The sequence below is a fragment of the Muntiacus reevesi genome, unplaced genomic scaffold (assembly GCF_963930625.1).
Source record: "Muntiacus reevesi unplaced genomic scaffold, mMunRee1.1 SCAFFOLD_77, whole genome shotgun sequence".
Classification (NCBI taxonomy): domain Eukaryota; kingdom Metazoa; phylum Chordata; class Mammalia; order Artiodactyla; family Cervidae; genus Muntiacus; species Muntiacus reevesi.
Genome location: NW_027077987.1, coordinates 293,203 through 308,899, shown reverse-complemented (window position 1 = coordinate 308,899; position 15,697 = coordinate 293,203). Strand labels below are relative to the sequence as shown.

General features: G+C 45.1%; 1 protein-coding gene and 1 pseudogene across 1 annotated transcript in view; one reads left to right on the top strand and one right to left on the bottom strand.

The window, feature by feature from the left end:
- The first annotated feature begins 1,153 nt into the window (after positions 1–1,153).
- Positions 1,154–3,498, top strand: LOC136155321 (frizzled-5-like; annotated as a pseudogene).
- Positions 3,499–13,696: 10,198 nt separating this feature from the next.
- The window catches only part of LOC136155320 (cyclin-Y-like protein 1), a 44,626-nt gene continuing 42,625 nt past the window's right edge, over positions 13,697–15,697 (bottom strand). The window contains exon 9 of the mRNA XM_065917131.1: positions 13,697–14,851. Within this exon, the coding sequence (XP_065773203.1) occupies positions 14,744–14,851 (108 nt within the window). The 3' untranslated portion in view covers positions 13,697–14,743. The remainder of the gene's footprint in view (positions 14,852–15,697) is intronic.

The window sequence follows — 15,697 nt, the reverse complement described above, 5'->3', positions numbered from 1 at the left end:
TGTTTCTTCACCTGTAAGGAGTGTCTGATTCATAGAATTATTTTAAAGATCTGAGACATCCTGTATTAAGATGTGAATGACGAACGCGCTGTCCGACACAGTTAGGACTTGGTAAGTGTTTGTTCCTCTCTAAATCTGAGCTCACCGGGTGTGAGGGTGGCTGCAGAGTGGAGACAGGTGCCACGGTTAAGAGTGATTCTTTGAGCAGTCTTTTAAACAAGCGCTGGACTGTAAGGATACTTAACTGCTGAGAAGAGATCTGGTAGGTGCCCTGGAAGCAAGCGTTCATAAGCTAGAACATTACGGGAAAGTGAGCCCCGCATAAGCGGGAATCAGCAGAGAACTCTGGAGGGACTTCTAGGGTTTCCCGCTCAGGGTCTCAAGAAGGCGTGATTAGCATTCGCCCCGCCCCCCCCCGCCCCCCCATAGCTTCCCGGCCGGCGATTGGCCAGCGCTCCTCGGCTACCCGCTCAGGGCTGGACCGGAGGGCTCCTGGGGCGAGGCCGAACCGGCGGGGCAGTGGGCGGGGATGCACGGAGAGTGTGGCGGGGCGGCCCACCAACCGAGCCCCAGCGCGAAGGGGCGGGGCCAGGGCGGAGTCTCCCGGCGGGCATTAGAAGCAGGTGACCCGGGCGGGGCGGGAGAGGCCAGTCCGCCCGCGACCGTGACTCTGCTGTGGCCACCGCCGCCGCCGCCGCGTGCAGTTCAATACCGGGCGGAGGTGGGCGAAAGGGTGTTAGAGTGCGGGGGAGGAGCCGAGCCCGGCGCGTCCCGGGAGCACCGCCACCGCCCCCAGGAGTCCGCTTGGAGCGCGGAGCCCCCTGCAGGGGAGGAGGCCAGCGGCAGGCGGGCTGGACGCGGCGGCGGGCGCGCACCGTGCAGTTCCGGCAGGGCCAGCGCTGGCTGCTCGCGGTGCTGTGAGGTGGCGGGATCCGCCAAGCGCCTTCCTCTCGCCCAGGTGCACCAGGCGCACTCGCCCCTCTGTCCAGCTCTCAGACCCTGGTGGAACACACGGCCTGTCCCCGCCCTGCCCCCGCCCGGATCAGGCGGGGAACCCCGGAGGAGGAGAGGGCGAGTGACCGGTCTGCGGCGACCTCGTTCAGGGGGCGACCCCCTCTCTGAGACGCCCCCACCTGCTGCCATGTGCTGCTGCCTCGGATACCCAGCCTCTCGCCAAACTTGCCCGATGCCAGTCCGTCTCTGAGAAACGGGGAGTGTCCCAGAGACGGGGGACCCAGGCTGGCTACGGACTATCTGCTTCTCTCCGGATTCTAGGAGGTGAGAGCCCCCGCCTTCCCCTTCTCCTCATTCTTTTCCCTATCCCTCAGCCCTTTTCCTGGGGGGCTGAGCGCTATAACCTCGGCAGGCCCAGGGAAAAGGGAGGAAGGGTGAGGGACGGGGAGTCTGTAGTTGTGTTCCAGGAGGTGAAGGGGAGGGAAGGGAGAGAGGTTAACTTAGAGATTTGGAGACCGCTTGCGGGATTGTACCATTGACGCCCCTCTAATTGGGAGTGGTTGCCATTTTTCTTCTTCCCCACTTTTTTTTTTTTTTAAAGAGTACTTTCCCCAGAATCGGAGCCTAACCGTCCCTCTCCAGCCCTGTCCAGCGAAGAGCTGAGCGCTCCCTGCGGAGGTAGCGTCCTCCCGAAACAGTTGGTCTTTGGACGGATTTCTTGAAAAAGAAACCAACAGGTTGCCAGCCCCGGCGCCACACAAGTCCGCGGAGAGGGAAGCTCCGATCCCGGTTTCCTCCTGCCTGAGCTGGCCCCAAGCGGGCTGCGGGAGACGCGGGGAGGGAGGGGGCTATGGCTCGGCCTGACCCGTCCGCGCCGCTTTTGCTGCTGCTGCTGCTCTTCCTGGCGCAGCTGGTGGGCCGGGCGGCCACCGCCTCCAAGGCCCCAGCGTGCCAGGAGATCACAGTGCCCATGTGCCACGGCATCGGCTACAACCTGATGCACATGCCCAACCAGTTCAACCACGACACGCAGGACGAGGCGGGCCTGGAGGTGCACCAGTTTTGGCCGCTGGTGGAGATCTACTGCTCTCCGGACCTGCGTTTTTCCTGTGCTCCATGTACACGCCCATCTGCCTGCCAGACTACCACAAGCCGCTGCCGCCCTGCCGCTCGATGTGGTAGCGATGTGGTAGCCGCCAAGGCCAGCTGCTCGCCACTCATGCGCCAGTACGGCTTTGCCTGACCAGAACTCATGAGCTGCGACCGCCTCCCAGTGCTGGGTCGCGACGCCGAGGTCCTGTGCATGGATTACAACCGCAGCGAGGCCACCACGGCTCCCCCCAGGCCCTTCCCGGTCAAGCCTGCCGGGGTCGCCGGCCTCAGGGAGCGACTGCGCCGCCGGGGGCCGTCGGTGTTCATGTGCAGCGAGCCCTTCGTGCCCATTCTGAAGGAGTCACACCCTCTTTACAATAAGGTGCGGACGGGCCAGGTACCCAACTGCGCGGCGCTCTGCTACCAGCCGTCCTTCAGCGCCGAGGAGCGCACGTTCGCCACCTTCTGGGTCGGCCTGTGGTCTGTGCTGTGCTTCATCTCCACCTCCACCACAGCGACCACCTTCCTCATAGACATGGAACGCTTCCGCTACCCGGAGGGCCCCATCATTTTCCTGTCAGCCTGCTACCTTTCCGTGTCGCTGGGCTTCCTGGTGCGCCTGGTGGTGGGCCATGCCAGCCTCTCCTGCAGCCGCGAGCACAGCCACATTCACTACGAGACAACGGGGCCTGCGCTGTGCACTGTCGTCTTCCTGCTGGTCTACTTCTTCGGCATGGCCAGCTCCATCTGGTGGGTCATCCTGTCACTCACCTGGTTCTTGGCGGCCGGCATGAAGTGGGGCAACAAGGCCATCGCGGGCTACGCGCAGTACTTCCACCTGGCCGCGTGGCTCATCCCCAGCATTAAGTCCATCACCGCGCTGGCCCTGAGCTCCGTGGATGGGGACCCGGTGGCCGGCATCTGCTACGTGGGGAACCAGAACCTGAACTTGCTGCGCGGCTTCGTGCTGGGCCCGCTGGCGCTCTACCTGCTGGTGGGGACGCTCTTCCTCCTGGCGGGCTTCGTGTCGCTCTTCCGCATCCGCAGCGTCATCAAGCAGGGCGGCGGCAAGACGGACAAGCTGGAGAAGCTCATGATCTGCATCGGGATCTTCACGCTGCTCTACACGGTGCCGGCCAGCGTCGTGGTGGCCTGCTGCCTGTACGAACAGCACTATCGCGAGAGCTGGGAGGCCGAGCTCACGTGCGCGTGCCCGGCCCGGACTCCGGCCAGCAGTGCGCCAAGCCCGAGTGCTGGGTGCTCATGCTCAAGTATTTTATGTGCCTCGTGGTGGGCATCACATCGGGCATCTGGATTTGGTCCGGCAAGACTGTGGAGTCGTGGCGACGCTTCACCAGCCACTGCTGCTGCCGTCCGCGGCGGGGCCACAAGAGTGGCGGCGCCACGGCCGCGGCCGCCTACCACAAGCAGGTGTCCCTGCCGCACGTGTAGGAGGAGGCGGCCAAGGGACCAGGAGCTGGGCGGGAGTTGAGGGAGCTAGGTTGTTTTCCTTTGGTAGCTTTGCCAAGGTCACTTCCGTTTTACCTTAATGGTGCTGACGCCCCCTCTTGGGGCAACTTGGAGAGGAGGGGCAGGGGCTGTTTCCAGGGGGCACCTGTCCCAGGACTTCTCTGAGGGGCTCAGCTGACGTCTGCTCTATCTTCCTGCCTTTTTGAGGGGAACCATGTTTTTAATTTATATGTCGTTTTCTTAATTTTTAACTTTGTTGCATTTTGGCAACAAAATTTACCTTTGCTTTGGGGGGGTTACAATCCTGAGGTTGGCATTATAATGAAGGCCCACTTGGTTCAGGGTTCTGTGAACTGTGTGGTCTCAATTTGGAAAATGTATTTCCTATACTTGTGTCTTTAAAAATAATGTGAACAGTGAAAGTTTAGGTTGCTGTGAGCAGGAAGTTTCCCGTGGGCTTCTCCAGCTTACTTCTCCTTCCACTGCTTAAAGTGTCCCAGATGCTTTAAGATGAGCTGCTTGGCCCTTTCCCTAACTTTGGGGACACCCTAAGTCATACTGAGGAGGGGGAGCATAATGGGTTTTCGCCTCCGGAAAGTGACAAGGTTAGGAAGTGTTGAGAGTTTCTGTGTGTGTCCTAGCTTTGTTTAGCAAGCTTGAGTTTCTTTTCTGTAGTCCTTGTAATCATTCTCATTCTTAATGGTGCAAGCTTTGCTTGAATGACTTAGAGGTAGCATTGTAAGTGTCCAGAATAAATGTTTGGAATAGTGCTAACCTAAGGGATGGCGATTGGTTGAACTTCAATTCCAGACTGTTAAGATGGCAGCTTTGTGCTGGAGGAGTGGGTGGTTCTTAATAGACTCTAGTGATCTTACTTAAAAAAAAAAAACAAAAAAAAAACTTGTGTTATATTTTGGTAAAAATGAGCCCACTTCCTTCTTCTGAAAGTACTTAGTGATAGAGCTGAAGGGGTCTCCTTTTTACATTTAAGTACTAAACTGGATATACCTCCTGTAATTAACTAAATTTCCAACACTTCTCTTATCTGCTCCTCCCCCATCCCACCTCCTTTATCATGTTAAACAGTCCTTTTGCTTTTCTTATTCCTCCTCTCCTGGAGAGCTGTGATTAGAAACCACACCCAACCTTGAATGAGGTGCTTGAAAGGGAGGCTGGCTACCTGTGAACAAATATTGGCAGCAATGAGGGAAAATGACTGTCCCTGGACATTGGACTAGATTACAGCCAGATATTTCAAAAGCAGCGAGACACTGCTCTCTGCAGCCTCTGACAACAAATGAGACCCATAACACACTTGCTTAAGCTTTTGAAACGTGAATCAGTGTAGCAAAAGAAAGCCGTTTTCCCCACCCCACCTCAATATATTTTTCTTTTCCTCCTCTTCTGAGAAAGCCTATATATTGGTGAGCACACCCTCACACACTTTACTGTTAGAGAATTCTGTTTGCTTTTCTAATCTGTTGAACCATTCCCTCATTCATATATGAAAGCCTGCGTATTGTTGAATACACACGTACACACACTACACACACACACTTTACTATTAAAAATGCTGTTGCTTTTCTAATCTGTTTAACCATTCATTCAAGAAGAGTGTGAGGCTATAGTTGGGGAAGGGAGTGACAGTGCATTTTCCGGTAAAATACTGGGGACTAAATTTAAGAAGCTAAAATGGCAAATGCAATTAAAATTTGGGAAGGCCTCTCTAGAAAAATGACAAGTATAACGATTTGCACTTCATTTATACCAAAGTTGGAAAAGTAAGATTTAAGCCCAGGTCAGCTTTTACTTTATGGATATTAAGTAAACAAGTGTGTATTTTCCACAATGGATTTAATAACTATGCTGATGGAAAGAAGCATGATGTTAATAGTTTTCATGAACTTTCAAAGGCTGTTCATGTTTATAAAAATGCACTGCTCTTAAACACTCATCTAAATCAAAATTAAATTTCAGTATATTTGACAAAACATGGTACACTGAGCTACAGAACTTTCTGCCCATCTAATTCATCTGCTTTTTTTGCAGCTGCTTAGAACCTTGAAATAGATCCCCTGCCTGAGGGCCAGTTCCTCTCCTGTTTTTCAAATGAGGACCTTTTCTGATCACCTTGACCTCTTCCCAGAAAGTACAGAGATTATTCTGCTGCCTTCAGTCATTGTGTCTAATTTGGGTTGTTCCTTTTCCTTTTATTTTTGTGGAAGAGTGCAAAGATGATGCAGAATTTATCTAAAAGTTGTGAGAGGATGTGGTTGAAGTGATTTAATTCTTACTTTTAAAACAATTATTTTTTTATTTCGGCAACATACCAAACCTAAAAAGAACAACCAATTTACTGTAAAAACAATTTAAGACAGTTAAGAGAAAGGATACTAAGGCAAACAGCAGTAATAGAGGTAATGCACTGGAGGTTTTTTAGGTTCATCCCAGTTCTTAGCGTTGCCTGTTTTCAGTCTCTCTCTCTCTCACCCCTGCTCTCCCTTCCCTCAAAGATTAAGCCCACCTGCTTCCTGAATTCTTGCATCAACCACCCCTCCCCCTACCCAGGCAGAGAAACCCATCTATTTATGCTCACTCCCTGTTTCCATCTCATACTCAGTTCTCTCCTGATTTTTATTTTCATTAGGCAGACCATCCATACTCATGAAAGCAATGATAAAATGAAAGGTTGTGAGGTAGCTTACCAGCTTCTTTACAGCCAGCTCTGATTTTAGTGAGGATTTAAGGCCCCGTTTAGTCTCATGCACAGCTTTGGGCTGTCCCTTTCGTGGTTCAGTTTTAAGCAATGTCTCTCAGCATAGATAGGAGGGTGAAGATTTAGAAGGAACTAACATGCGACCTATCAGTGAATCAGCTGACAAGAACCTTAGGAAGTCTTTTTACTATGTATTATTAACCTCACATTCTGAAGCTGCCTAAATTGACTGGAAGAAAGTTCTCTTGGTGCCTTATTGGTTTATCCTTGCAAACCTATGTCATACTTTCTTGCCGTCGCTTCCAACAATGGGCCCATGTGTGTGTTGTGTGCCACTGTGCGCATGTACAGGCTTAAATAATGTGCCAGCAGCCCTGTTTCCAAGTTGGTATTCATTAGGCCCTTTCCTCCTGGGCTAGGGCTGCACTAATCCTGACACCGGCTGCCAGGAGAAAACCTCATGGATCCCACACCGAACATTAGTAACAGCATCCGTGACCTGCCGTCTCAAGTACAGAATGGGAACCCCAGAGCTAGGAGACATAGTTGTATATTTTAATGAACTGCCACCCCTGCTAAGGAAGCTTCTTTCACTTTTGTGCTCTACAGAAAGACCAAGGGGGGTAGGACGGACAAAGCTTTGAATCACTGCTTTCTAACACCAAATGGGGCCAACAGGACAGAGAACATCACAAATCTTGGCAAGTGTGAGGTACAGTGGCAGAGAATTGCCTGCTCCCTCTGCGTGCCCTTTCTTGCCTCCAAAGTCCAATCAAGTGATCCTGGGAACGAAATCTGCCTGGGTTGAGGAGGGTGGTTCTGAAAGAAAAAGCTACCAAGACATGAAAGCAGGGTGAAGGGTAGGCAGGATGAAAGGAACTAAGTAACCCGACTCAGAACTCTGAAAAGCTTCTGGCAGCTTGATGACAACTACAGGATTTATTTCAGCCAGGATAATGTCTGTGGTACATCATTTGAAGACAATATTACTTCATGTTGTTAAAAACTGTATGTATAGTATGTATGTGTTGTGGGTGTATATAAATAATTTATATATATGGGAGATTTAGTGATTTTGATACGGGTTTGGTGCAGGTGAATTTATTACTGAGCCAAATGAGGCACATACCGAGTCAGTACTTTGAGCCCAGGGCATTCACTACTTTTTCTGATTTCCACATATGTGTATTGCCTGTCCCATGAGGTATTGTCGATGTCATGTCAAATCCAGAACTCATAAAGCAATGCCAGTGGTATTTTATTTGTAGACAATCAACTCAAATCTATAAATTATTACTGGCATATGATTATAATATTGAATCTCTTAATACTAACAAAAGGAAATCCAGATCGTCTTGATAAGAAGTTTTTTGTTTTGTTCCTGGAAGTCAGTAGAACAGCAGTTGTATGTGGTTATGTTAGTTTCAAGGTACTTAATTTGCTGACACTATTTCAGATAAAAAATCTGTATGTATTATATTTGTGGGAAGCTAAAATAATGGTTTGAGGTTTTTATCAAATATGGAGAGTAGTTATTTATGAAAAACCAAGAAATGTCTGTTTTTGTTTCTTTGTTCCCAATTAATATAGATAAATTTTAAAGTGCATTAAAGCAATGGTAAAGTAAGTAAAAAGATGCTACACAAGTATTTTTCTCTTCATGCTTTTACAAAGAGAGACACTGCTTTCTAAGTGATTCCCTGGAGTAGGAAATGGCAAACCACTCCAGTATTCTTGCCTGAAAAATTCCAAGGACAGAGGAGCCTGGTGGGCTACAGTCCACAGCATCTCACAGAGTTGGACATGAATAGCATGGGCTGGCTGAAGGCGCTATGTGGATTCTAACTTAATTATCAGATTTCTCAGATATGAGTGGCAACCTTTTTATTGATAATGAAATTAAGCAAACTCCAATCACAGAAGCAGAACTAATGAAAACATGTTTTACTTGAATATACTTCTTAGGTTTCTCCTGCCAATCCTGTGATTGTTTTATGATTCACTTGAAGAAGGGAAATACACAAGAACAGAGGCACTGCCTGACATTGTGTTGTTTCGTCAGCTCTGTCTAGACTGCTGAAGCAATTTGGATGAAAGCGGTGCTGTTCTGTGTGTGTGCTTCCCAGTCATGAACTCCCCAAACTTGATCATTCAATTTACAACTTGGTATTAAGGCCTCCCAGGTGGCTCAGACAGTTAATTATGTGCCTGCAATGCTGGAGACCTGGGTTCAATCCCTGGGTCTGGAAGATCCCCTGGAGAAGGAAATGGCAACCTACTCCAGTATTCTTGCCTGGAGAATTCCATGGACAGAGGAGCCTGGCGGGCTATAGTCCATGGGGTCACAAAGAGTTGGACATGACTGAGCAACTAACACCTTCACTTTCATTAAGGTCTAAACACCAGTCAAGGAGCCCAGATAAGGAGATATATATTCTCCCTCTATATTTGTGGAGAACTGGTTCCAAGAACTTTCCCTCCTGCAAATACCAAAATCCACAGATGCTCAAGTCCTTTATGTAAAATGGTGCAATATTTCCATATGACCTACACACAGTCCTTCCGTCTTCCCCCTGCATCCTCCCATATACTTTAAATCATGCCTAGATTACTTCTAATATCTAATACAAATCCTCAGTAAGGAGTCGTTTTAAGTATAATGCAAATGGTTGGTGGTATGCAGCAAATTAAAGTTTTGTTTTTCGGAACTTTCTTAAATTTTTTCCCCAAGTACTTCCAACCCATGGTGATTGAATCCACTGATCAGAACCTGTGGATACAGAGGACCTAGTGTAAGTTGATTTAAAGTTGCCACTTCCCTGACAATATGGACAGATGCTTAGCAAGCCTGAGAGAATGTAGTGTCAAAGTAAGATGAGCATTGTTAGATTGGTACACATTAGGGCATTTGAGAGAATAGAAAATACAGCAGTTGAGCTGGATCCTGGTAGAAGAGCCACTGTGCCTTCCCCATACAGGTCTCCATAGTTGACACATCTTCCTGATGCTTTCTCATTGCTTATTCCCCACCAGTAGGAAAGGGGCCTGTTAGACTTGGGTGGCTAGAGAAATAGGTCATAATGCATTGTTAGTGGTTTAGTTGCACAGCTCTTTAGTTGGTCACATCCAACAGAAGGAGAGGCAGTATAATTGTTCTATGCATAGATTTGGGAGCTAGACTGACTAGGGACTCAAATTCCAGCTCCATCAATCATGGGCTGCTTGATCCTAGACAGATTGTTTAACCTTTTAGTACTCTCATCTTAGTACTTTCTCATCTATGAAAGGGCGATAATGATAGTATTTATATTTTAGAGTTGAGAGGATCTGAAGGATTAAACCAGGTTGAGGTAAGTATCAATAAAATGAGGAGGAAGCAGCCATTCAGGCATGGGATGGGAGAGAATTGAAAGACTAGTTTTCAAGTTTGTGTCTGTGTAAGAATCACTGGGGGTTCCTATTAGAAATGTAGATTTCCTGGCTTCACTCCAGGAACTGAGATTCGTTTAGTCTAGGGTCCAGGAAGTGGTTCTTTTTGTTTTGTTTGCTTGTTTAAACTTTTAGAATTACTTTAGGTTTACACAGAAGTTGCAAAAATGTATACATCTTGCCCTAATATTAACATATTATCATAGCACTTTTGTTAAACTGAAGTCAAGATTATCATATTACTATTAACTCCAGTCTTCATTTGGATCTCACCAGATTTTCTACTAATGTTTCTTTATCTGTTCCAGGATTCCACTCATTTCTTACAGGTTTTCAGCCCATGAGAAGCAGATGGTCTAGGGACCACATCTTGTGAGATACTGGGACACGTAAAGGACCAAACAAGGTCAAACTGCCCTATCCTCATGTTGGGAAGATGAATGCAATTTTGAAGCAGAAGGGAATAAACCGGTGAGGCTCTGGAGGGGATGGGGGTGGATATAGCAGTTTGATTTTAAGCCTTGGGATGGAATTGCCTCCGTTGGATGACAGGGGTTACCTTAAGAGTGAGGCATCTGTTCCTAACACCAGGTGAAACAAGTTGTGGAGTCTGGAACGTGGGGTTGCTGCTTAGCCTGAGGTGATACGTCTAGAATTGTGGGCAGGTCAGGGGACTGAGTGCAGCAGATGGGGAACAAGCACCTTGAGGAGGGCCCAAGTAGTTGATTAAAGGGGATCACAGGGACCAGTTAGCCTGTGAGCCATATAAATCCTGTACTTCCTGAAACCTGCTAAGGCTTTGAAAGTGGATCACAGTAGTAACCAGCATCAAGCACTGCCACATTTGGCACTAGCAGAAAGTTAGAGGGTGAAGCTGAGATGATCCTCTTGAGAGAGGCCAGTGGGAGGTGACCAAACACTGAACCTTTGCCCTTGGAAGAGTCAGTTCTCACAGGGAGGAAATACAAGGCCACCGTCTGGGGAGCCAGAAGTAAAGGTTGGAAATGAGAATGCTAGGATGAAGGAATAGATGTTTTAAGAAAAAGTAAGGAGAACAATCTGAGTAGATATGGACACATTCTTGAGTACCTTAGGTTCTGAGGCTGTCACTGAATTTTTCTAATATTCAAATTACTAGCTCCCTTCACATTTACCTGGGCCTTTTTTAAAGAATGTTAACCACCTTTCATTTGACTCTGGATTCCTCTTAATTTCTATTTCACTTTCCTAGTTCTTTCTGCATCCTAGAGTTCCCTAAACCACAAAATGGTATTCTTAAAATTTGTTTCACATTAAGTAAATTGTTCTCTCATCTGCCAAACCCATTTAAAATAGACTAAATTGCCTCAGAAACCAGACTGCACCTGTGTACAAGGGACCAGACTTTGCTGAAGGGCTCCTGGATTTTATTTTTGCTGGCAGTATCAGGCTAGCCAGGGTGGTAAGTGGCCAACGGTTGAGATCTTAGGTGATCTAATCCTTGGTAGATGCTAGGGATAATCAACAGATTCTGCACAGAAACTAGCGCTTGCCTGAGAGAGGCTCTGCCAGCCATCAGGTGCTTTACCTAGTAGCTCTGAACTCACAGACCACAGCTTCTGGGCGAGGAACAATCCTTGTCACTCTACACATGGTTAGAAGGCTTATGTGATCAGAGTCCAGGTAACCTACATGCTGTATGGAAACACTTCCCAAAACATTGCATAACCTGAAATATAGAGTGAATGATTTTCCAGTAAATACTGACTTCATCAGCACTTTTAAAAAATCAAGTAATGGTATATCTTATAAAATGGGAAAACTAACAAATGAAACATGAGTTGTTATAAAACCAGGATTTAGCAATGTTGAATTTCAATAATGGGCATACAGGGTACTTTAGATGTGATAGAATAGGATCAGGAGAATCTGATACAGAATGGAAAAAACTTCTCAGAAACACTGGGCCCTAAGTTGTCTTAGGGTGAACCACGTGAATTTAATGTAGAAAAATGACAATTTCATTTGGTTCAAACATAGATTTGAAACCTTTGTCTTGTCCTTATAAAGTTCAGTTCACAGTATTCCAGTTAAAATTGCACCGTCAGTATATTCCAAAAACCAAAAATGAAAATAAATTTGAGTTGAGGTATTCTTTTATAGTCTTAGTACTTTAGGGAATAAACTCTTCCTAGGTATAAAATCTCAACACTACCCTATGGCCCCTACTAGGAACTAGTTTTCATGCCCTATAGTACTTATGAGAACCTTTAAGTTTTCCATTTATCAAAATGGCTGTAATTGTCTCTAGAATTAACACTGAAAGAGCAATTTTTAGTGATTCTAACTTGTCTTCAAGCTACAGTCGTGTCCAAGCAGTGTTCCTACCCCCACTTTTTTTTAACCTTTGACCACTCAAGATGTGACAGCATTTCTGCTTAGTAACTGGCATATTATTACATGGTACAAGCTATCTTAGTGATTTGTCATAGTTTTTCTCTCCTTCTGCACTAATTCAGATTATTTCTCCTAATCAACAACTTACCAAGAACAAAGTTAAAAGATCTGAACTTAGGTAGTGAATTAAGGTGGATGAAGACACAACAATACTATCAGGAGTGATGGAATATTGTGCGAGTGCAGTGACTAGGGTCTTAAAGAAACCTTATGGTGATCTGGTATATTACATGGCTTGCTTAGCAGTCACCCTCTTTATAACAACCGCAGTTCTACCTCCTCTTCTTCCACTTTCTTTCCTGTTCAGTGGCTTGAAATCCTCAGTAACTCACGTTCTGATTCACCAGTACTTCTGTAACTCTTTCCTGTGTTTTACCTTTTATCTTCCAATGTGCTTTTTTTCCCCTGTTGGTACAATAACACACAATTCCAAAGTGCCATCGAATGCACTATGCCACTGAGCGCCACAGCCAGTGATTTTAAGTGTACTAAATTATCTTCTGGTTGAAAATAACATAAGCCAAAGAAATAAATGCCTCTTAACTAAAGGCAAAGGTCAAAGCAACTTTTGAATGCGTAGTCGGAAAATGTTTTCAGGCCTGCCTATCAGAGCGGATTGAGAACATTTGCACTAAGCAGAGCCGTGATGTTATGTGAGCAGTGAGAAGGTGCACAACAGCCACGTATTTTAATTAAAATAGAGTTTATTAGCTTTTCTTTTAATATAAACATGAGGAAGAAAAACCACACAAGTTGGAGCATTCTTTTCAAAATAAAACTGCAATCGATACTTGAATCTCCAAGCTCCATAAACAATATTTTTTGAGGTGGTAGACTGTAATATTTTATATCCATTATTTATCATTTATGTCTCTGTCCTTTAAAAATGATGGAACCTGTGGCACTCAATATAATGTGAAGCCTTGCTATAAAGAGAGGAAATATTTCTGGCCCAGAAATGCTTTGTTTACAGGCAAAGTTCCTAGAATTATGTTTGACAAGGTAGGAGAAAGATTTTACATAGTTGAGAACACTTTTTTTTTTTTTTAAATGTTTCAAGTTTAGGTGACATCATTACCAATTTCCTAAGAGACTGATTACTGGACCTTCCTGTCTTTTAGTGGGCTTCCTGGTGGCTAAGTGGTACCCTGTGTTTTAAAAGCCTGAGGTAAGGGTTCCTAAGATTTATCTTTCCTCAAGTAACAACTTCAAGTGACACACCTACAGCCAGGTTAACACGCAGAACAGAAAAGCTGTTTCATGTCGCTTACTTTCCTGTCACCACTACTAGGGTCCCGTTCCTTTCAGTTTATTACTGAGAACTAATGCTATTGTTCGTAATTCCTTTACCAAACCTAGAAAAAAGAAACTTCCATGCTCAAGCAGATCAACAGCCCAGTCAGGCAAAGGACTATTTTAAAAAGAGGAGGCCAGGTCTATAAAGATCCAAGATATCCTCCTGAAGTCTTTGTGCAATTTGAAGCTGTGATACTTGTAGAAATATAAATGCTACAAACTTAAAAAAAAATCACCTAAGAGTTTACTTGAATTTCTTCTAAACTCATTTAGTTTTGTAAATTTTAAACATTGAGCTCTTAATTTTAATCTTTTGTTTCAGACTATTGTTTGCCATCTTCAAGAGGGACTGAAACAAAAAATTCAAATTAAAAGCTTAACATCCAAGATTTACAAAACTAAATGAGTTTAGAAGAAATTCAAGTAGACTTTCAAGTGATATTTTGCGTCTGTAGCATTTATACTTCTCCGGCAGTGTCCTGGAGTGTCCAAGCACACTGTATTAAACCTTAAAATTGCACCAAGACTTTTGGGACACCTTCTATTTCACTATCTGCTTATTCCTGGACTAACAGGTTGGCTGGAATTACGAAAATATCCTTTAATACAAGTATTTAACAAAGAGGAAAATCATCAGAAAATGAGAAGCACCATTGGAGTTAACAAGAAACGCAGCGCGGACCCAAGAGAAGTAGGTAACAGCATGCTTTCTCTGCTTATGATCCCAAACATGCTAACATGCTAGTAAGTAGTGCTTGCAAAAGACTGAATGACAGGTGTTATTCAGCAGGTTTTTGGTTTACACTGATTGCCAAAAATGACTAGCAGCTTCAATGAAATAGGGAGGAAGAATCCTTCAAAACCTAACAATGCTACAACAGGCTGTTCCTAAGTGGCTTTATGAGTTGTTAGGAGTCCCATGTTTGAATGGTAATACTGCATTGATTCTAAAGGAATATGCAGCAATATGGGTGAGAAAAATAGGAAAAAGTAAAAGTTATATAGTGTCTTTAAAGTCTAAAAATTTAAACTATTAAAAAAAACCTCACATAGTTGACAGTTATCGGCCCACACAGTAAGCAAATATCTGTGGGTGGGTTGGGAGCTTTTAGCTTTGGAGTGGTTTTTGTAACTCTGTTTACATTAAAAAGGACAGAAGAGTGTGCTGCCTTGACAAGGTCCAGTTTTTTCCTATGACCATAACCTTTGCTGTCTGCAAGTCTCTTGAATTTAGTGTCTTTCTTCTAGGTGAAAATACTAACTTTGCTGGTTTCTGAGCAGGAGAGGTGGTATTTCTCCAGTCCTTGTTACGAGGGGTTCATGATGTTACAACCCCTCACCTCTCTCTGTTTATGAGAGGATGGCATTGGAGCGCTGAATACCAATGAAATTATCAGCGCTGAAAGACCTTCTCACAGCAACTCTGCTGTATTCATCTTCACACAGTCTGGAGATGGCCTAAAAAAGTCAATCAGATAGAACATAAGTATAATTGGGGGAAAAAAGTTCCAACCGTAAAGAAAGCAGCATTGATAAGCCACACATCTGCATTCATTTAGGTTGACAGTTGCTGCTACTTTGGATAGCTCATATCTACACTGCTGATTCCCGAAGATAATATTCTCCAAGGGCTATGATGAGATTGCTGGGGCAGGGAGGAACATATTTAAAAACTGGGTTCCCAAAATAGGCCCCATCTAACAGCAATATGATGTTAACTACATACTAGATCCTTAAGCATAATGAACACACCTGAGCAAAATCAGTGTTTACCCAGCTATTCAACCTCTATTCAGTCTTCATTATTTACTTCGCACTAAGAGCATTTTAATGAGGCAGGTGTGTGCTGAAGGCAAGAAAGGCCTAGTGATGAAGCACTACAAGGTGCTATTTCACATGCATGTAAACTATCGTAGAAAAATGTCTTATTTCTAAAGTACCAAGGTACTGGAAAAAGTGTCAACTTTATATGTATTCATTTCAGTTGTAAATTTTGCTGTATACCCACCAGAAATCACAAATTACTTCAAATTACTCTTCAAATCACTACTACAAATTACTTCATCCCATGTATGTTACCACTTCCATTAAAAACCCACCTACTTTCTACATCCAGTTTCTGAACCCACATTATAATTTCCAAGTATAGGTCTCACAGGTTAGCCCCTGATGCTTCTGGTCTAATAAACTCATGGGGCTGAACTGTGATACACACAAACACACACTACAAGCTCAGGCAGTTAAGAGTGGTAAGTAATTATCAATGTACATATGATTAGGGATACAATTATAAGAAATTATTCC